The 21,108-nt window shown below is 37.8% G+C and overlaps 1 protein-coding gene across 14 annotated transcripts in view; it reads right to left on the bottom strand.

Moving 5' to 3' along the window:
- Window positions 1-981: 981 nt before the first annotated feature.
- Window positions 982-21,108, bottom strand: part of EPB41L2 (erythrocyte membrane protein band 4.1 like 2) — a 140,849-nt gene continuing 120,722 nt past the window's right edge. For 3 of the 14 annotated variants that reach the window (XM_068397098.1, XM_068396994.1, XM_068397001.1), the window contains 10 exons: window positions 19,775-19,921; window positions 18,287-18,391; window positions 15,269-15,415; window positions 14,151-14,204; window positions 13,390-13,950; window positions 11,343-11,465; window positions 10,748-10,846; window positions 8,363-8,443; window positions 5,546-5,684; window positions 982-3,248 (listed from right to left, as the gene is read on the bottom strand). In XM_068397098.1, the coding sequence (XP_068253199.1) occupies window positions 5,577-5,684; window positions 8,363-8,443; window positions 10,748-10,846; window positions 11,343-11,465; window positions 13,390-13,950; window positions 14,151-14,204; window positions 15,269-15,415; window positions 18,287-18,391; window positions 19,775-19,921 (1,425 nt within the window). In that variant the 3' untranslated portion in view covers window positions 982-3,248; window positions 5,546-5,576. The remainder of the gene's footprint in view (window positions 3,249-5,545; window positions 5,685-8,362; window positions 8,444-10,747; window positions 10,847-11,342; window positions 11,466-13,389; window positions 13,951-14,150; window positions 14,205-15,268; window positions 15,416-18,286; window positions 18,392-19,774; window positions 19,922-21,108) is intronic. The other 11 variants (XM_068397058.1, XM_068397018.1, XM_068397009.1 and 8 more) reach the window with 11 other exon arrangements.

Below are 21,108 nucleotides of genomic sequence, written 5' to 3'. Positions count from 1 at the left end.
TGAGAGGGGCAGAGTACAGGGGTCCCTCGATCCTGGGAGCTCTCTGGCAGGTGCTCCCATTTTTGTTGCAGGGAGGGCAAAGCCTGGCTCCACCAGTCTATCTCCATTTCAGCCTCCATTCAGCCTTTCTACTTCGGCTTGAAGCCTTTCAACCTGGCTTTGCAGCTGTGCCGCTCGGCCGAGCAGATCATCTACCTGCTCACAGCGCACACAGCCCCCTGACACCACAGAGACGGTGTAGCACTCCCTGCAGCCCGCAACCTGCACCATTGCCTCCTTCCGTGGGAGCTCTGTCTGGGTTCCCACATCCATTTTGGTCTTCTTCCGCCGGGTAGATACCATTGTTCTTTCACTGAGCTGGGAAATACCTGTTGGTGACACCCCTGGTTCACAGCTCCTTGGTGCCTTCCTCGCCTTGTGCACTGGGAGGGAGTCAGCGCCCTCCCCAACGAGCTGCAAACTGCTGCGGCCTCTCCTGCCCTGGGACATACCCAGTCACTGCTGACTCACACAGTCACTGCTGAGTCTCCCTCTCCCCTCTGGCCAGGGTCTAGTCCCTGTCCTCCAATAGGCTTTTTATCACCCAATCAATCAATCAATCAATCACCCAATCAACAGGGGGTGGTGCGTTTAAATCGCTTAAATCGCCCGCAGTGCCTCTGGCTATGCCCCCTCCTCTCCTGATTTGTTGCCAGGAACCTCCAGGTCCGGGGTGGGGGGGAAGCAGCTCGGGGCTGCTGCTCCAGGGGCTGCTGCTCCAGGGGGGTCACGAGTACGAAAACCGCCCAGTTACAGCCCGATGCCGCCCTCGCCCCCGCACTAACCTCAAGTCGCTGTCGCTGCTGCCAGTGAAGTACATGTTTAATCAATGTTAGTGGTAGCTATGCACAAGCTCTGCTGATCTGAAAGCACTATTAATTTTTCCCTGACAAAAGGTTCTGATTAGTATTTGAAGAAATACAGCTCTCAGTGGAAGTAATATTGTTTTCAAGAATATTGTATTTGCAGTTTTAAGGATTAAATACAATTGCAATAAAAACCAATATTGATCTAGTCTCTAGCAAATCAGAAAGACCCCAATCAATAAGTATTTGAAGTAATACACTTTCCTCCCATCAAATGAGTTCTGCAACTAATACTACATCATACCAAAAATACCTGAAAGATTTTATAGAGCTTTTTCTTAGACACTTTTGTATGAAAAATCCATTAAGACATCCCCCTAAACGCATGTATTTCCATTTTGACCTCCACGTACGTATCCCAAACTTGCCACTTGCTTGACAACCTCCCTCCCCATGCACAGTGTTGTGGCAGTGTTCCTATGTTATCAGGCTGGGTGGGGTTCTCTTCCCCTTTTTGAAACGCAGAATGTCTCTGTTTTTGAAGAAAAGCAGGTAAGACTGTTATCTGCTATTTTTCCAGGTAATGTAGGATGTAACTGAGAATGCCCATATGCATACAGAAATCAACACCTTGGTTACTGTTGTCTTATGTTACCCAAATTAGACGAAGCCAAAACTAATAGGAATTTCTGATAAGCAAGGATGCTGACAGATGGCAGCAATCTAAACTGAGAATAGCACCACAAATACATTGCTCAGAAGTGAAAAAGAACATAGTGAGAAGTATTATGATTTGTTTTGTTACTTGAAGATCATAGTACATCCTAACTCAATGAACTCAGTGGAACCACTTGCAGATTGAGGGGCATTTTAACTTGCGCTGTGCTGTCCAAATCTCATCTGTTTTGGCATCTGAAGATTTCTTCTCTGAACCAGAGAAACCAGAACGCTTATTGGAAGACATCTAAAAACCACTGATACTTCAGTATCAGCATTAGGAGCCAGACAATTGTGCCACCCTTCTGGTAACCCAGGGGACTACTTGTACTAATCCCTGCTTTTCAAGGTTCTGCGGCCTCTAGAATTGCAGTTCTCATAACTGACTCCCTCACTTTAAATATCTTCCAAGTTTATGTCTGAGTGCCAAAAGTCATACAGAGAATAAACAATTTTATTTTATAACAGAATTACAGAAAGCAAAATATCACTTAATACAACTTCAAGCTGCTATAAATCTAATTTGGCATTTTAACTATACATGGAGTCGACAGCAAAAAAAAAAACCCAACCAACCCCCCCGCAAGAACAAAATAAAAATAAGAACCAAACAATGAACAGGTTTTCTCAATGGCAGTCTCAAATGATGGTACTGTCTTATTACTTCATGAATGGAGTCTGTCGTATGCTTTTATTCAGTATCCTAAAAACCTGCATTAACCATTAGACGAAGCATGTGAAACACAGACCTTCTCAATAACAGAAATGTCAGTTCTAACATGGAGACACTGAGGTTTAATAGAAAGCGAGCATTCTACATGTGTATTCAAATAATGGAAGTGTTGAAGTTTGGACACAGTAAGAAAAAAAGCACTACGGTTTTAAGCTGCCTAGATCATCTCTTGTTGGAAGAAGAGAAAGATATTTTGTTCTTCCTTCTTTCCTTATCTGGAATGCTGCAGACAGCAAAATGTCTGCAAAAAGTTGAGCATTGGCACCAAAGTGCAAAAAGAACACAGTGCTCAGTCAGAAGAAATGGGTCTGCAACTCCTTCTCCTCTATAGATTGCCACACCATCTCTGCTCCACAGAGAGAAGAATCTTAGAACAGGAGGAGTTACAGAAATATCAGTATAAAATTTATCCAAAGAAATATACTTTTTCAAATTTTAGGAAATGTTGTAGTTTTATAAAAATCTTTGTTATGTGACACCATATATTTACCTGAATAATCTGAAAAAAAAAAAAAATCTGTAAACTACTCCAGTAAGAGATTTCATTTGAAATATTTGGAAAAAACTATATCTAAATTAGTAAAGATCCCCCTTCCTGCACAATTACCACCTGCTCCAGTGAACAATGCTTTCCAGACTTCTTTTTTGTTCACTTTCATATAATTAAGAATCAGCTTCAAAAATACTAGTATATGTGCAAAAGAAGATCATACCCTCTAAAACTTCATTTAAAAAAAAAAATCTAAGATTGTTAAGAAGTGGTTATAAAAAATAAACAAGAAAGATTGTAAGGGAATATAGACCAAAGATGTTAAAATGGAGTTTGGTATTGGCATTTAAGTCTTGAACATCTGGTCATCATTGCTAGGCTTGGTGAATTCTGTAGAATAGTGATGACTTGGAATGATTACAGTTCTTCATGGTCACGATCACGGTCAGTATCATTTTTACTTCTGGAAGAAAAAAGGAGGGAAGTTTACATAAGACTTCATAACGGATACTATGTGAACGTCACATCATCAGAGTAAAAAAGTCATTTTTTCCATATAGGTTATTTTGGGGGAAGGTTATTTCATAAAAAATGTTGCATTAGCTAACCTTCAATCATGAGGTAAACAGTAATTCAGTTTCTATCAATGCTTTTCTTGCCTTAGGGTATTTTTTACCTCCCCAAAATTCTCATGGTATTTTAATAGTCACCTCTTGCACATTTTACTGAAAATTTTAATCCACAATCTAGTGCATAAATAAAAAATGAAGATATTTGTTCAATTAATAACCCCTCAGAATGTAACATCTCTCACTTTTATTAGAGAAAACAAGTCTACACAAACAATACTGCCGTAGTCATCGGGGCAGAGCTTTCATCACCTTAGAAACAACTACTCAAAATTCATGGCATGACTCCATTGCCTAAACACAATTGTCTAGAGCTGTTTCTGTAGTCCCACCTGCCCTTCAGTTGCTGCTACAGGAGGGCATAGAGCTTCTTGACGGTCCAAGCTGCAGACAGACACTCAAGGCATTTCAGGTGGCCTGTGATTAGGGAAGTAAATTTTTTCCTTAATGTTTAACTGAAAGGCATCATCAGTCAAACAAGTCACCAGGTCTCAAATACAAGAGCAGCATGGTGAAATGTCTTTATATTAGTCCTCTGTAGCTATAGCACAACCTGTATGGGGCCAGGAAAGGCAACTGGAACCACTTTGATGGAGAAGATGGATAAACTTTCTGTTTGCAGGCAGAGCGCAGGCATCCTACTCTTGTCCTCATGGACTTCTCCATGGCATTCAACACTGCTGCTCTATGCAGTGCTGCAGGTAGCAGGAGTTCAGGATAAACTCCCAGAAGAGTTGATGTGCGCAGTGATGGGAACCAACAATTCTGCCAACAGATGAGAAAAACTCTCTCCCCAATACCTCACAACATGCAGTCTCTAACTAACCATATACATGTCAACAGTTGGCAACATATATTAACTCTCCCTTCCCTCAGTCGCGTAGGCCCCTCCACTCCTATCCAGATGCTAAAGAAAAGCAAGACACTCGTGGGTAGATAAACTAAGGCTTTAGCCTATGTCTTCCAGCTGAAAATATGTATCTGTATAAATCATGGAGGAAATAATCACAACTCTCATTTCTTTAAAAAATACAAAATGTATTTCTTTTAGCTTGTCTCCCCCAACACTAACATTGATCAAAATGCTTATTAAAAGCTTAGTTGTACTAAAACAGAGCTTTCCCTCTTGAGATGTGCCAATAACACCTCTGCTCTTCTAGCTAAACACAGAGACTGATCAGTAGAAACTAACATCTCTCCCAAAGAAGGCTTAAAACATTGCTTTTTAAACTTTATTTTAAAATCTCTCCCATTGTTATTTAACCATTCCAAACAATACCTTTTCCTTGAATCTGAATCTACAATTAACAAAACCATCCAGTTTGAAAAATCTGAAGCTTCAATTTCATGACATCAACCAGTGTGACAAGCAAAAGAAATCTGAAGCTTTATACACCCAAATGGTTACTGAGCTTTAAGACATTAGCCTATAACCAGTGCAACAGCAGATTTATTCAGTATTCATTCTGATCTCTCTATTGAATACATCAAGTAGAGCAGGTGGGTTTTTTTTGTCGTTGTTGTGTTTTTTTTTTTTTTTTTTATTCCTACAAATGAGGGCCTAATAAACTGACATTCCTTCCAATACCTCTTTCAACTGATAAGAGTCTTTAAAACTTGAGCTTGCAACGCATTTACCTCCTTGCCTGGAAAAATGATAAAAGGTTAAAGATTTTCCCAGGTGCTTAGGATTAAGAATTAGCTGACTAAATTAAAATGTCCAAGTGTGCCCTTTCACTACCAGAAACTGCACATAGTCTTCCCACTAAACAAGCAAGATATAAAGCAAGGACTGTAACTGTACAGGCAAACAGAAAAATGTGATACATCCTTCATGTTTTGCAGAAATAGCCCAAACTCACTTCAACTTGACCAAACACTGTAGGAAATGCCATGAGAGTACTGTGACAAAACTGAGAGACATATACAGGAAAATTTGCAATTAAAATTAAAGTCAAATTGGACTTGAGATAATTCTTACACGAACAGTCTACTATTAGCGCCTGTTTCAACTCACCATTTTCTGATAGCATATATCAAAGACCCCTCATATTTTTCAAGTCTTTTATTACAGAATGCATCAGAAAACTGATGCTACATTTTCCTATGTTAATTATGTACATAAGCTTACCTGAAGTGTTCGCTTGAGGGCATTTTTCATTTTACTCTTCGTCTTCCTCAGCAAGTTCAGTTTCTTTGTGCACCACCACTCTTGTGACAGACATGTCAGGGTGCTGTTCTTTGGCTTCCTTGATTGCCTGTGCCAGGGCCTGCAAATGTATTTGAAAAATGTAACTCAACAACAGCAAAAGGATATTCATGTGAGGCCAGAGGATGGGACAGTAGCATCAGAAATCTTGGTTGTAATTGTACAGAACTCTAAATTCCTGAACTTGAGATGTCTCAGGGGAAAAAAAAAAAACAAAAAACAAATAACAAAACCAAAACAAACAAAAAAAAATAACACAAAACCAATCAACCCCCAAAACACAAAACCCAGCAAAAAACTCCACCAAGCCACTATGCTAAAAAGTTACAAAAATTTCCAGGAAGTAACAAATAACCATAAAGTTATCCTGTAACTTTTCCAGCTCAGAAGTTTTTGAAGTTCTGCAACAGATCTGGCAAAGAAAAACTTAACAAGAACCTACAGAGTACAAAAAAATAAGAGTTCCCTTCAGTCTCCTGAACAAAACTGAAAGATACTTTGAAACGTATACCAAGTATGGTATTGAAACTCTAGAAGATCATAACAGAAATTTCTTTCTCAGCACAAGAATTTCCTTTTTCTCCTTTTTCTAATTTAAGAGAACTTTCTCTAGTTTAACTCAGGGAAGTATAAATACAAGTATTACTCTGTTTCTTATTATCCCTCCTCCACATTTAAAGAAATTTTATCTTCTTAAGAGATGTACCAAGATACACAGCTGGCAGTTGGACTACATGATTGTTGTAGGTCCCTTCCAACTGAAATATTCTATTCTGTTCTACACAAGGCTTTACAGTCAATCACGTAAAAACATCCTCTGAGGCAGAAGAGGCAAAAGTGCACCTGGGACTTTCTATTCATTCCCCTGAGCTAAATCTTAAATTTCAGTGAGCTGCATTACTATTGGAACCCAACACAAGGAAAAAAAAGAAGAAACCAGAAGGCTTTCTGAGGCAACAGGAAGCTCACTGTTCACCTTAGTATCAACCACAACTAAAAAAACCCAAAGGCACTACAAGGAGCAAGAAAAATACAGTGCAACAAAAAGGTTTATCTTCATTTAGAAAGTGACAATTTACTGAGCCGTAAGTGCTAAGTGGGAGAAGAAATAATTAACTCTGGAGAGAAATTGGAAACAGCAACATTAACCACCTTAACTATTATATGCTAATGAATTTGAAGTCCTATTAAAGAAATATGTACAGAAGAATACACAGTGGGCACTGGTACAATACTGATGTTTGCTGATGTATTAATCCTGACAATTTTTTATTAGTTTGTCTTTTACAATATGCCAAGTGTAATCTCTGTAGTACAAACGAAGTTTTAAAAGAAAGTAGCTGTTGAGATTTAAGAATCAGTGTTTATAATCAAACCATAAACAATGAAAAAACCTTAAGTCTCCAATTGTTAAATTGCAACAAGTAATAGAAGCATTTGTATTCTGAAACTCCAAATTAAAATATTATTTTCCTATTGAAAACTGTTTTAGTGATGTAGGGAGCTAAAAGACAAAAGAATAAACATCCAGCATGTAGTTTGTGCATTTAAAGAGCTCCATATCCACTGAAGAAAAAGTGGTAGAGATGTCTTAAATCTGTTCAAAGCTGCTCACTGCTGCTTTTTATTTTGTACTTTCTTTTTTGTAATTTCATTTTTTACTTCATTACCCAATTATCTCAAAACAAAGAAGGGCTTAGAGAATTGTCTGATACAGTAAAGGTATTGTGTGACCTTTCCAGATGTCTGAAGCACACTGAACGTGTGCCAAGGGAAACAAGAGCCGTGTCTGATGCTGAACAGCCCTGTCATTTAATTATGAGGTTCAAGAAGAGATTCGACTTGTTAAGAGCCACTTTCTGGAGGCAAATCAAAATGTGAAATGAAATTCCCTGAGAGCTCTCAGTATATTACAATTAAGAAGTTAAATTAAATCCTGTTATGTTGATTGTGTAGTTTTTATAAAGTTAGAATTGCATTCACTGCAACTCTCTGTGGAAAGTAGGCTTATTGTTTGTATTATCCAGTGACTGTTGATGGACTTCGTTACTATAGTTTCTTAGATGAAAAACAATAAAAATTGTGTAATCATCACTACAAAGACTAGATAATTGCACTTGCTCAATTATTTTCCTGTGTACTGCTTAAATTCAGCCTTCATAATTGGGCAGATAGAAGTGATTTTAACCTTGGTTTCTAAGACACCATAAAATACTGCTTTGGTACTGACAGAGACGAAAGGTACTTACATAAGATTCCAGCAGATCAACAATTACTTTTGTTATACAGAATTCTATAACCATAAGTCAAAAACTATTTTTTAAATTCCAGCAGTTTATGCTTTAATGTATTTCAAAGCTTTCAGTCAAAATGAGTGCTGCACTCAGATGCTGCTGACACAGACACCCATCTATCCAGATTAATGTATCAAAATAAGATTATTTTAGTAATGCTTTCCTCCCAAATGGCAAAAGCAGCACTAAACTAATTGGGTCTCTTCCAAAAGAAGCAATCCTTTTGAAAATAGTAAGAAATCCATCCACATGATCTATGATTCAAAGTTACAAATGCTGTTTTTCTTTCAGTTATATTCTAAAGGCTCCTTATTCACAAAACACAATTGCTTAACAACTTTGCCAACTTCTCTACCTTTCTCTTATTTCAGGTTTCTGAAATATCATCTAGAACCCACTGGACTACAAAAAGCACATTGTAAGTGTTAACAGCTTACATACTCACCTCGTCATGGTCAATATCTGCATCTCCCGTAATGACAATGCGCTTCTCAATTCTTGTTTCTGATACCCCACCTTTTACCATCTACAGATGGCACAAAAAAAGAAGAAAACATCCTTGTAATTATTCCATATTGCCACAAAACACTCTTTTCTGTTGCACTGAAGCAAATAAATTTCTGTGACTGAGTTGCAATTAGTAGTAAATATTCTCGGTGCTAAATCATCCTTTCCTTTTTCAGTTGTGCAGTTAGTTACATTCTAGCAATTGCTAAACTTGACAAAAACCAAGAAATAGAGAATTCCTTCTGTTACTGGAGCCCAAGTTTGAACAGATCTAGATATGCAGACAAACTGGAATTCCAGCTCCTTCCACCGTATAAATCTGGCAACGAGGAAATTCCAGGAGTCTTTTCTTTGATTTCAACCCATCTATCAGGGGCCTCCTCTCAGTCTCTGAAGAATCTTATGCCATTAAATACAATGATCTGGTTTTCAGTTCTGCCGTTCACAGACCTTAGTGAGATATTTTCAACATATTTCATGTTGCTGATGGAAATAATTTTGTGCTTTGTTTCTTCGTTTATTACTCTAATGATTAAAACATTTTAGCTTATAGAAATATTCTCACAGAAATAACATATGCTTTTTATTTTTAAATCAGCCTGTGTAAGAGAAAAGAATAAGCTACCACTTAAGATACACTGACCATACTAGAAGCTGGGTTGTCAAGTGTTGGAGCAGGCTGCCCAGGGAAGTGGTTGAGTCACCATGCCTGGAGGTGTTTACAAGACATGTAGATGTGGTGCTTAGGGATATGGTTTAGTGGTGGACTTGGCAGTGCTAGGTTAAGGATAGGACTTGATGATCTTAAAGGCCCTTTCCAACCAAAACGATTCTGTGATTCTATCATTCTAAGACCCAAGATGATTCTGTTAAGAACACCATTAGAATATTAAAACTATTTTGGCAGGTCCCTTTGTCAATAATGAACAGTTTGGAATGTAAAAAGAAAGTTAGTTTAGAAAATTTAAACAGTCTTTTGAATCGATGAGATAAACAGTCTGTAATAAAAAACAAGAATCTGCTGCGTTACAGTAATCCCAGTAATTTTTTAGTAGAAAACAAGACTGAAACCATTTTCTTTAATGGTTCCTTCCAAAAAGCAGCATTATTTGACACCTGAACTTGCCAAGTAAATGTTCACTTGCCCCTGCCCCAGCTGTGGTAGCACAAATTATTGAATAAAGACTTTTTCCTAAAATGGTGGTGGCTCAGTGATCCCAAAAGGGAGCACGAGACTGAAAAGGACCTGTTGACTAGTCTGTGTAACAAAACATACACATTTTAAATTCTGAGCTTACTTTATTTCATGTGACTTTCATCTGACAACTTTCCAACATCATCCTTCCACTGTCATTCTGTGAATACAACTTTCAATCTTAAGAATATTTTTATCTTAAGAATATATATATTGAATATATACCCAGTGAGCGGTGAATTATTATTCCATTGTGCAATGATGTGAAACTGTTTGTCTTGAGGGGAAAAAAATCCCGAACTCACACCTTACGTTTCCCTCTCCCCATTTGCTTCACCCCAAACAATGCTTTCTGCAAATTTTCTTGGAAAACTATGTTAAGAGCTCAAAGACAAGAGTTCAAAACTGTGTTGCTGGGGCACACCTAAAATTTGATAAATATTTATAAATTAATAATAACAATAATCATCATCATCACACTTTGCTAGTTCTAACGTACTCTGGCATGAAACATTACATGAGACTGAAACAGATGTGAGGTCCTGTTAACACTGAGTTTTCCTTTCCTTTTCAAGCATGGAATGAAAAGCACGTAATTCAGCATCCAAATATGCTTGCAAAGTAATCTAGTGGTATGATCTGTTTTTAAATATGCTCTAAACCTAGCAGCACAAGGATCACCAACACTAAGGCTGAGAAAAACATTGTTTCAGTTCATCCTTATAACTGATGCCATTAGCAGGGCTCCTGTGGACCTCAGAAAAATCAGTTACAATAACAAAGATTCTATAAGATATCAGTGATGACAGGACCGAAACTGTAAAAATTCACATATGTACTCATTTGTCAAACACAGAAATAAGACCTATATGAAGTATTAAAAAAAACAGTCATATTTTTCTCCCTTTCCCTGTCCTGTTCCCAGATATTCCTGCTTATTCATTAGGGTTTCTCTGTTCAAAATCAGTGTACAGAAAGATTAACTCTCACACATGCCTGGAATGAATCCAATGCATTTCAAGTCAGCTTTCTTCAATAAATTAGCAGATATATGAGAAAATTCATGTGAAACTTTATTTTGACGGTTTGGGGCTTTTTGTAGTTCAGAGAGACATTATTATATTTTACCTTTGTGATGTGTGTAGTTGTGGTAGTAGAAATTGACTCTGATGTAATTGTCTGTGCACTCAGCAGCACACCAGCATTGCCATCAGCACTGCCATCAAACTGTAAGGAAAAGAAATGGTATTTTTGTATTCTGGTATTTAAAAGCTTTGTTTTCACAGGAGAAAAGGCTGGTTTTCTTACTAAACACATTCTTTAGTTCAGTTAGAACTGAAATCTAAATAGATGCCATCCAATTTTATCAAGTTATCTAAGACTGTTGTTATAGTTAGTTTTTGCAGAAAATTTATGATCAAAGTTACATGTTCCTTTCAGGAGCAATGAGGTATTTTAATTAAGTTTCTGAAACTAAAAATTAGTTATACATTTGCAGATAGCAACTAACTCCATATATTAAAAAAAACACTTAGAACTTCAGAAGTAATACTGCTTTGTCTATACACATTTCACTTACCTAATTCATAGCCAAAGTATAATCTTAGTGGCTAGAAAAAAGTATAGATTTTGAAAAGCATGTTTTGGAAATTATCTATTTTGATCTACAAGTAACTGGAATAAAAAACAGCTTGCAAACAATATAATAACCCAGCCACCATACCTGTGGAGATTCATATGTGATAGTTTTAGTTTCTGTTTGAACAATTGGAACTTCTTTAGTGGAGATTTCAGTTCTCTGTGTGGCATCTGAAATGGTTACCATCTCTGTTTTCACTACTGGAGGCTGTGGTGCAAGAAATAACCAATCAATTCAAAAGACAGAATCAGGTTTGTAAAGTGGACCATGCAAACACTACCAAAAAAAAAAAAAAAAAAAAAAAAAAAAATCAAGAAAAGCATAACAGTAAGAGAAGTATTTGACTGTTTTCCCAATCAAAAAGCATGCAATAAATAAGCAAAGTGAAATGAAGACTAATACACCAGCCCTCTAATATCTACATAACATAGCAGGAAAACCTAATCTCCTAATAACCTTGCCAAAGTTCTGTATTTCAGCCATCAGTACGTATCACAGAAGGCAAATGTTATAACCAAGCTGCAACACGGGTATTGAAAATGTGTAAAAGAGCATCACTGGGGGGGGGGGGGGGGGGGGGGCGGAAATCTTAGTTTACATACAGAAGCTGATAGCTAGCTCAGATGGATAAGCTCCATATTAGAATTAATCTGGGAAAATACCTATCATTGCTCAGTCAAACTGCAAATAAGGACTAGAAATTCCAAGGAAATTATGTAAAAGCTTAACTTTTTAATATGTACTACTTCTGGAACAGAAAAACAACTTTGACAATTGGATTTCAAGCAGTCTACATTCAATGTAATAATTCTGAAAATCAATGCCTTCTTTTGACAACAACCCTAAAAAGCCATTTTAACCATTTAGAGTTAGCTAGTGGTGTTCTCTGCAGTATCACACAGAAAGCCACTAACCAGGGGTCTGTAAGCCAGTGAACTTGTGACTTAACTTAGTGGAGCAGATTTTCAATACATTTAAGAACTTTAAAAAAAAAATCTAGTAAAGCCTTTTGATATTTTTCTAGATGCATCAGTTGCTATCTCCCATTGATTTTGGATGCACATGGGGGGAAATCCCAGAAAAAAAAAAAAATCCTTTCTTTCCCTCACACACACTTGCACACACAGCAGTCCTTGTCCCCTTCCTTCAAACTAGCTATGTTTTTAGGAAGCGTGGGTGCCTGCAACTTCTAAAGGTCTTATAAACTAATTCTTTCACTCATTAATCACAACACCTGTGTATGCATAGGCAACAAAAAAAAAGAAGGTAAATTGTCTGGATTTAAGTGCAGAGAAAAAAAAATTGCCACCATTGCAAGACTGACCAGATACATAACTAGGAAAAAACCCACCCCATTGTTGAAAAACTCAACAGATCACGCCAACTTTACAAGGAGATACATCCCTGTGCTTCATTTTTTCTCTTTCTGCTTCTTTATAAAGTTTGCCCAGCAATGAACCCTTCAACCTTCTGTGGCTTAAAACAACTGATTGTGACTGGAACCCATGCATGCTTCCCTAAATATCTACTGCACTAGAAGACTTCACAGTAAGATTGTGATATATGCCTCATCCCTTTACAATGCAGCGTTCTCACCTATGCAATTTCTAGCCATACTTATGCTAGTCTACAAATTCATAACATTTTTTAAAAGGAAAAAAAAAGGTAAGAAAAGCAGTGAGTAATGAGGGGAAAAAAAAGGAACAAAAATTTGTGACGGTTGTTCTCCAATTTCAATTGCCAATAGTTTTCCAGTCACAATTACATGTCAAGGACATGTCAAAAACAATTGACAAATAGACAAGACAAGACTTAAAACACTGGAAACATGTAAATAATAAATATACATTATGTATGTGCATATAAAATAAGGGGGAGATAAAAAGGAGATGTCAGTCTTCGGAAGGTTTGTCTTACTGGTGATTCTCACTCAGTTCTAGAAAAAAGTCAAGAAACCATAACTGAAGGAGACAGAATTTCACTGCTCATCAATGGTTTCCCCTTCCAAATGATCTGAATCTTGTTGGGTGCCTGAAGAGCTGGAGGAATAGGAGAAGAAGAAAGGCAGGTATGTTTTCACCCCAAGAAATATCTCTGCTTAATCTAGTTGTCAAACTGTTCTACCATTTACCTCAGAACAACAAATTATTTGTGGTGCAACATCAATGTCAACATGAGACACATCTCCATTGAGTTTGAGCTGTTCTTCCTCTTTTTCTTCACCTAAATCTTGCTTAATTTCCTCTGACAAATTCTTCTCTTCTGTAGCTATGGTAACTGCATTTTCCTGGACCAAATCTTCAGCTGTAACTTGTGTGTGCTCAACTGGTACATTTATTTTACTGCCTTCTGGTGTGGCTTCCACATGCTGTATTTTTTCTTCATGTTCTTTCCTTTTCACATCATCTTCTTCTTCCTGTTCTTCCCTGATGACTTCCTCAATTGCCCTATGATGTGGCTGGTATTCTCCCACCTCTTCATCCTCACTTTCACTACTACTGCTGCTGCTGCTACTATCTGATGGAAATGATGAAGAGTCCTTTTTTGACAGATGCTCCACCTTACATGTTTCCCCAGCATCAGTGGCAACTTGCATTTTCCCTTTGTTGGTTTCGTCTACGACTAGTGTTTCTTCTATCCCAACCTCTGCCTGCTTCTTCTCCTCCACTATGTCCAGAGTCTCATGTGAACTCTGCACAAAAAACATGGATGAGGAAAAACAAAAGTAGAGTATATGAATAAATTAAAATGATGGAAATAAAATTAGCTGATGGCTGGTTCATGTCATGTAGAAGACAAAAGAGAGTTGTGATGGTTAAAGGAAGGAAAGAAAGAATGAAGATGGATTGGAAGAGTTAGAGCCAAATTTAACTACTGAAAAAGCAGTAGAACCTTATCAGCATCGCTGACTCCAGTACAAGGCCCTTCTGCTCTGGAAGCATGTCTCTGTGAAACAAAAAGCAATCAGAGGACAAAAATCAATGCATAACCCTTTTCAACAGTGTAACATCCTCCATGCTAGCTTTAAGAATGTATATACATGATACTAGAAAGGTACTGTGTATTCACTGCAAGACTTACACAGAACTACGCTCCTTTCCTTCCACTTCATTGAAATATTCTATTCAAAAGTAGGTAAGAAATATGGACATTATTAATTGGGATAAGAATTTAATTATGGAAGATTGAAAATAAAAGCATGAATGCACTGGCCAGTGATGCTACTGAGTTACACTACAGTTATTTCTCTCAGTTAAATCAGGAATTAAGAATAAATAATATTAAGGGAAAGTAAAAAAAAACTATTTAGCATTCTACTATTAGTTTATCATCATATAAAATAATAAAAAAAAAAGACTATTGTAAGATTTTATTAGTCGTTCATCTTTGGTCTGTTACTTTACGAAACTTAATAGGTAACAAGAGGGAGCCTGTTTAGGGTGGTATGTTGTCAGAATAGCGATACATGATTACCAAGATGATCCCATTAGGATTCAGTTCGAAGCCAAAATGATGAGATTAAAGCAGTTATATTAGTACTTGTTCCATAACAAAATGATCTGTGATGGATATCCCACAAAGCCCACCATAAACTATGCATTAGGTAGTTTTTTTGATCTAATGTATTTTTAGTGAACAGTTTGCAGCAAAATTTGAGTTCAAACGATAAGACAAAAATCAACACATCATTTGTGACTTAATCCTAGTTTCTATTGCTGTTTACCTACGGAGTGTAAGCCAGCACTCCTGCGGAAGCTGACACAAGCACCAATTAACATTTCTTGAGTGTTGCAAACACAGCATTAAGCCCTCCAGCTGGACCTCTCTCCCCTCTAACACAAGCAACCAGCTTACCGGCTCTGACACCCCAGCGGTAAGCTGCAGGCCACCTGCCCGGCGTTTTTAGGCGCTGGAGCTCGGTGCCTCACGCAGCCCCAGGCCCGGGGCACCCGCCCCGCCCCGCCCCACCGTTCCCAAGCCGGCGCTGCGGGGGGGGGCGCGGGGAGCACCTGGCGCGGCGGCGCGGCCGAGGCGGCAGTCTCTTCCCCCGCAGCGCCCTCTGCTGGCCCCAGGCTGGCGGCGGCGAAGGGCCCTCTCGAGCCAGCGCAAAAGCCCTCGTTACTAAACAAAATGGACGTTATCTCCTCTTCTAGGCTCTAGACGTGTCAGAAAAGGGAAAGGAAAGAATTAAACAGTGACAGACGGAGCGGCGGCGACCTACGAAGGAAAGGTCTGGCAAGAGAGACAGGCGACAGAGACAAGGCTGCGGCTGGGGAACGCCGCGGGGTGCCCGGGGGGGGAGAGGGGAAGGGACAGGGCAGGGCGCTGCGGGCACCACAGCACACAGGCGCACTCTCATACTGCACCGTCTCCACCCTGCACATCACACCATAAAAATTACAAACATTAACATTCCCATGGATGTTCCAAACAGAATAGTTCACTTAGGCAGTAATTCTGTATTTGCTATTGGGATTTCCCCTTTTAAAAATCCATTTTTAAAACCTCTAAGGCCTAATTGGCTCAGAGTTTCAGGGTAGTCAGGTACATTTGCCTAGAACAATACATACCCACAACGCTGAAATTAGGTTTTCTTTTTAACATATGTTATATATATATGTTTTTCAAACGCTTAAATAACCTAAGCAAATTCACTTCTATTAAAGAATCTTTTTTCAAAAAGCATTTCCCATTCTACAGGGAAAACTTGTTCAAACACAAAAAGGGTACAATGCTTTAAAGCACAAATTATGTTCATAGGCTGGTCTATTTTTCTGTAGTACTATAAATCTCTATGGTAAAGCAAACTTTTAAAATTCATGTGGGTACAAGCCTCTGAAAAGGCTAAAATTCTTTATTCCCGTTTTCCTTCCACGAGCTCTTGCATTAAGTTAGAAGTAAAACCAGTTAAAATAAAAAGCCAATAATGTAACAAATACCTAACATGGACATAACACACATTTTGACAACATTCAATAAGACACATTTCTGTCTTAGAAAACGGTACTACAGAGAATCACGGCAGAAGCACACGCCAGAGGAAAGCCAAGGTGCCACGCAGACAACTGCAGCCTGTGTGGACTCGCTGTGTGAGTAGCAATGTAGAATCTGAACTAACATAAGTTACACCATGCTACCGTGCATATACTACAACACATATGGCATGCAGAAGAACAGAGAAGGAAAAGAAAAAGAACCCCTATTTTTTTTTTTCCCTACAATAAAATTTAAAGTATATTTCAAAGTGGCTAAGAAAATTTCATGTGAATTCAAGTTATTAAATCTGCCGTCATGCAACATTCAATATCCATCAGAGCAATGTGTTCCTCATCCCCACTTTCTTTCCCTAGTTTACCACACCCATTAAATGTTCATCTATTAAGAGATTACATCAAAAGGCAAAAATGTTCATGACACTCCTTCTACCATACTCTGGTACCACATGTTTTCTAACCACTCAAAGCAGTAAAAAAAAAGGGGGAGGGGGACAAAAAATCTTTATGCGGTGTGTGGTCAGACTGGGCATCTCTCTCTCTCCCCACATATGTATATAAATAAAGACAGGCACATACCACCCATCTTTTTGCATTTTACCACCTTCAAACTTTTAGGTCTTCTAATCTTCTAAAAGGAAAACCCCCATCACACAATTTGCTTGATAATGTAACCCCCGTCCCCTGATGAGGCATTAAATAAAAATGATTAAATGTATAGAATGAATTGGCACTCTTCATCAAATTACTTTAGTTACAATAATGTATCAGCCTGTGAAGGTTCCTGGCAAATTCCTTCTGGTACACAGTCATATACACTAACATGAAATACTGTTTACAAGCAGCATGTGGGGGTGGGGGTGGGGAATGTATTAAGAAAAAAAAAAAGATTCTGGGTATCCATAACATAACAACATTTCACATATTTGTGTCACAATTTCTGTTATAATTAAGTCACAGATGCTGTGCATTTGTGGGAGTACGGTGATACAGAAGTATAGTGGCACAAACAAGATGTACTCAAAACAACATTTCTCATACACAGAAAATGACTTATTTGCAAGTACTTTCACTGGAGCGAAAGAAGGAAAAAAAGAAAGAATATTAGCAATGGTATCCCTGCTTTATTCTTGTCTGTTGTCCAATTATCCTGAAAGACGGGCAAGGAAACATACAGTCCAGGAACAGGACTGAGTAATGTATTAGCCTTCTAATACCAGCAAGTTTATAAATTGGGGGTAATAAAACACTTGAACACAAACTTCTCCACATCCATCAACAAATAATTCAGGATGGAAATACACTGTTTCCCCAACCTTGTATATATATATGTTACTGAAATAGGACTGACAGCTTTACATTAATCTACTTTTGTCTCAATTCCTAGGTGGTGGAAAATAGTCCAAAAGTGATGTAAAAAAGCAACATCACAATTGCTACCCATCATCCCTGTCACACCGCTAGTAGTCCTATTGGTTATATAGTGCTTTTCACTGCATAGATGTTAAACCAGCTTATGGGGGAGACAACTTTCATCTTTTCCTGGATGAAAAAAAGAGGTTTGGAAGCATGGAGGAACTCAGAAGCAGGTTGCCTTTAAAATTAAGCTGCTTCTACAGCATTATTGACTTGAATAATGATTACATAGTACACATGGAAAACAAGAAGTTCTTGTGTGAAGTGGCAAATAACTGCAAACAATTATTTCCATCTGGAACAGAAATACATGTTTTGCTGTCATCCTAGTCACATAAAATACAGTACTTTTCCAGTGAAAAATTGTTTTTCTTTTCAAAAAGTAGCCATTCAGAACTTCACAGCTAGTTTGGTGTTTAAGCAGAATGTTGCTGGCATTCATATATATGTGTATCTATATACACACAAACAGATCTTGGTTTACAACTCAACCTTCTCCTTTCAGTATTGGATTAAAAAAAATTCTCTCCATCAGGGAAAAAAAAAGAAAAAGAAAGAAGTGCCCAAGCTAGCCCACAGCAGATACAGCAAAAAGGCAGTAGGTTTCAGGGCAGCCACCTTATCGGTTTCCTCTGGTTTTGCTCCAGCAATCCATGGCATTGCAGTCCATTGCTTCTCCTTCCCAGGCAGCGTTTTCACTTGGAAAATGTGGTCTCCTTTTTTCTATTTGGTTTTCATTTTATAAAACCAGTGTAAATCAACAAGCAATGAGACAGACACACACTATACATAAACATAAAACCAAACCACCTGAAAGTGACAGAACATACTAGATAAGGAAAAAAAAATATTGAGATAAAAGAACTTGGAGGGGCCTCAACTTCAATACAAAGAAATCGACACAGAAAATATACACAACCATATAATAAAAATTAAGTTACACTTCTACATTAATGTCTATTTTAACCAAAAAGATATTTATAGCTATTAAATGAACCAATGTGTCACGGACATTTGAAAATTTGACCAACATTTGTACCTACGCATATACCACGATGCGTAGAAATATGTAGGTACTACTCAGAAATCTGAGGAATAATTTCTTAGCAGTAACCATAAATCAACAAAATAGTCATTAAAGAAGTGATCCATACAGTCAGTGACTGTATTATCTGTATGCACATACTCACAGTTCAGATAGCTTAAGTATCTTATTGAAATAATGTCCTATTAACAAAAATAATTTGCTAGCATCAAGCAAGCTTAATTGAAAGTTCACCTCCGTGGGGACTGAAGAGAATACTTAAGAATTTCATGGGATAGGACAACAATACAATTAGGAGGGAAGGATAGAAACAATGGTGAAAGAGAAAGAAAACAACAGAAGACACTGATTGCTTTTGAAGACTGATTTGCTCTTCTCTATAAAATAAGCAGCAAATAACTCCTCTTAAAACTAGAAGTTTCACAACAGCAAGAGAAATTTATTTGGGTAGTTTTCTTGCCACAAGCATTCAGGATGGTGTTTGTAGAAAATCGCTTTCCAAACTGCTGTTTTAAGGTTCAGTCAGGAAGGAGGTATAGAGAAAAAGCAGATAAATTCATTTTACAGACTTTAGAGATTAAGGTGAGTAAATTTTTACAACTACATTAAATATGTCCTGAAGAAGTCAACACTGTAAATTAACTGATCATGTAAGGTTCTTCTGAAACAACACACAGGCTGTGTGTGTGTTTATGCACAAGCTGTCTATGAAGAGTTAAAGAGAGGGAAAAGAAGGGAAAATTCTACCATCACTGAAAAGTTATCTCCATCAATCTGTGTCAGAGTGAAATTTAAGCTGTCCTTAACACACAGGAAAATACTGCCATCACCTCCATTTTGTTTCTAGTGATTCTAATTCAGTTGTTCTTGTAGAGAATAAAATTCCACACATTATTTAAAGTCAGGTCCAATGGTAAGTGCTAAAAAGTTAATGTATACTTGGCATAAACAAATACTACATTAGCCAAAGAAAGTGTTAATGTAAAGGACAAACTGCATTTACTATATTACATACAGGGTTGTATGGAAACACATGCGGACAAGTGTCTGCAGTGACATACCCCTTGTGTCTGTAGGGACAGAGGTGTGATACGCCGCTTTTCCCACTCATTTGGGCGTGGTTCAGGTGTGGATTCCATGAAATTGCGCTTGAGCTCACTAATGCTAGCCTGGTGTTTCAGTAAGTCGTCCTGGGTCTTATCCAGGTCCTAGCAACCCGCAATGTAAAACAAAGTAGGACAAAACACGACAACAAAAGCAAACTTAACTGGAAAAAAAAAAAAGAAAGAAAAAGAAACCAAACCAAGGAAAGTGCCTTGTGTCTGAAGAGCTATTCTCCTTTGGTGTGCCGTAAAATAAAAAAGTTTAAGGCTATAAGGGAACTAAGATGTTTTTGGTTTTGTTTTAGTAACGAAGGGCCACTCATACACTGTTTCTTCCATATTTTAAAGCAAAGGAAAAATAATGCTGTGCATGGTTATTTAACATAGGGCTATTTTCATCCAAACCATGAAACTAATAGCCCTTTGAAACAATAATAATTTCCAGTAGTTGCTTGCTTTCATCTAAAATTTGTAAGCAGAGAAGCGTTTTGGGATATTGCACAACTAACACTACTGAAGACAGCTGTAAGAAAAATAGTCAAACCCAAGAAGCATTATAAAAATGCATTTTTCTTGATATGAAAAGCTCCATGAAAAATACTTACTTCTGTAAAGACAATGCTACAGGGCCAAATACGCAAGCAACTAACACCTGTTTAACGTCAGAGGGACTACTCATTGTGCCTGTCATGTAGGCTTGAACTTACTGGAAGAATCAAATTTAAAGACCTGAAGCCTGATATCTGCCAATTTCACATTTAAGAACCTGACAGCACACAGCACTCAAGTAGGGACAGTTTTTGTGCACATCAATACCAAAGAGATGTTCTCTCTAAATTGAATCTACATAGGCAAGTGCCAAAGGGGACACCACAGTGTGAATATCAAATTAGATTTTATGATGACCCATTGAGGCTAAGCTGCAGCACCTTGGATCAAATAACTACAAGCCAGTCTTTCACTTTATACCAGATACAGCAGCAGACATAAGGATCAGGAGCTATGCAGAAACATAACTGTTCTGGTAAGCAGGCAAAAATCTATCTGCTTAGCTCTCTTGGAAATTCATTATTCTTTAAATACAATGCTGGGCTTTGGTGGGAAGAACAGATTTCACTCTGCTTTCACAATCGGTCCTCCTTCCAGCTGCCAGGTCTTAAGAAAAGCCTATGTTGGTTATCCACACTCTAACACAAGAATATTTTTTCAGTATTCTGTGGTGAAATTCAAGTTTAAGCCTCACATCCATTTCAATTCTATAGTACAGAAGATTGAAGATTAAAATGGAATAA

The sequence above is a fragment of the Nyctibius grandis genome, chromosome 1 (genome assembly GCF_013368605.1).
Source record: "Nyctibius grandis isolate bNycGra1 chromosome 1, bNycGra1.pri, whole genome shotgun sequence".
Taxonomy (NCBI): domain Eukaryota; kingdom Metazoa; phylum Chordata; class Aves; order Nyctibiiformes; family Nyctibiidae; genus Nyctibius; species Nyctibius grandis.
Note: the sequence above shows the minus strand (reverse complement) of the source record. Positions and strands in the feature narration are given on the sequence as shown.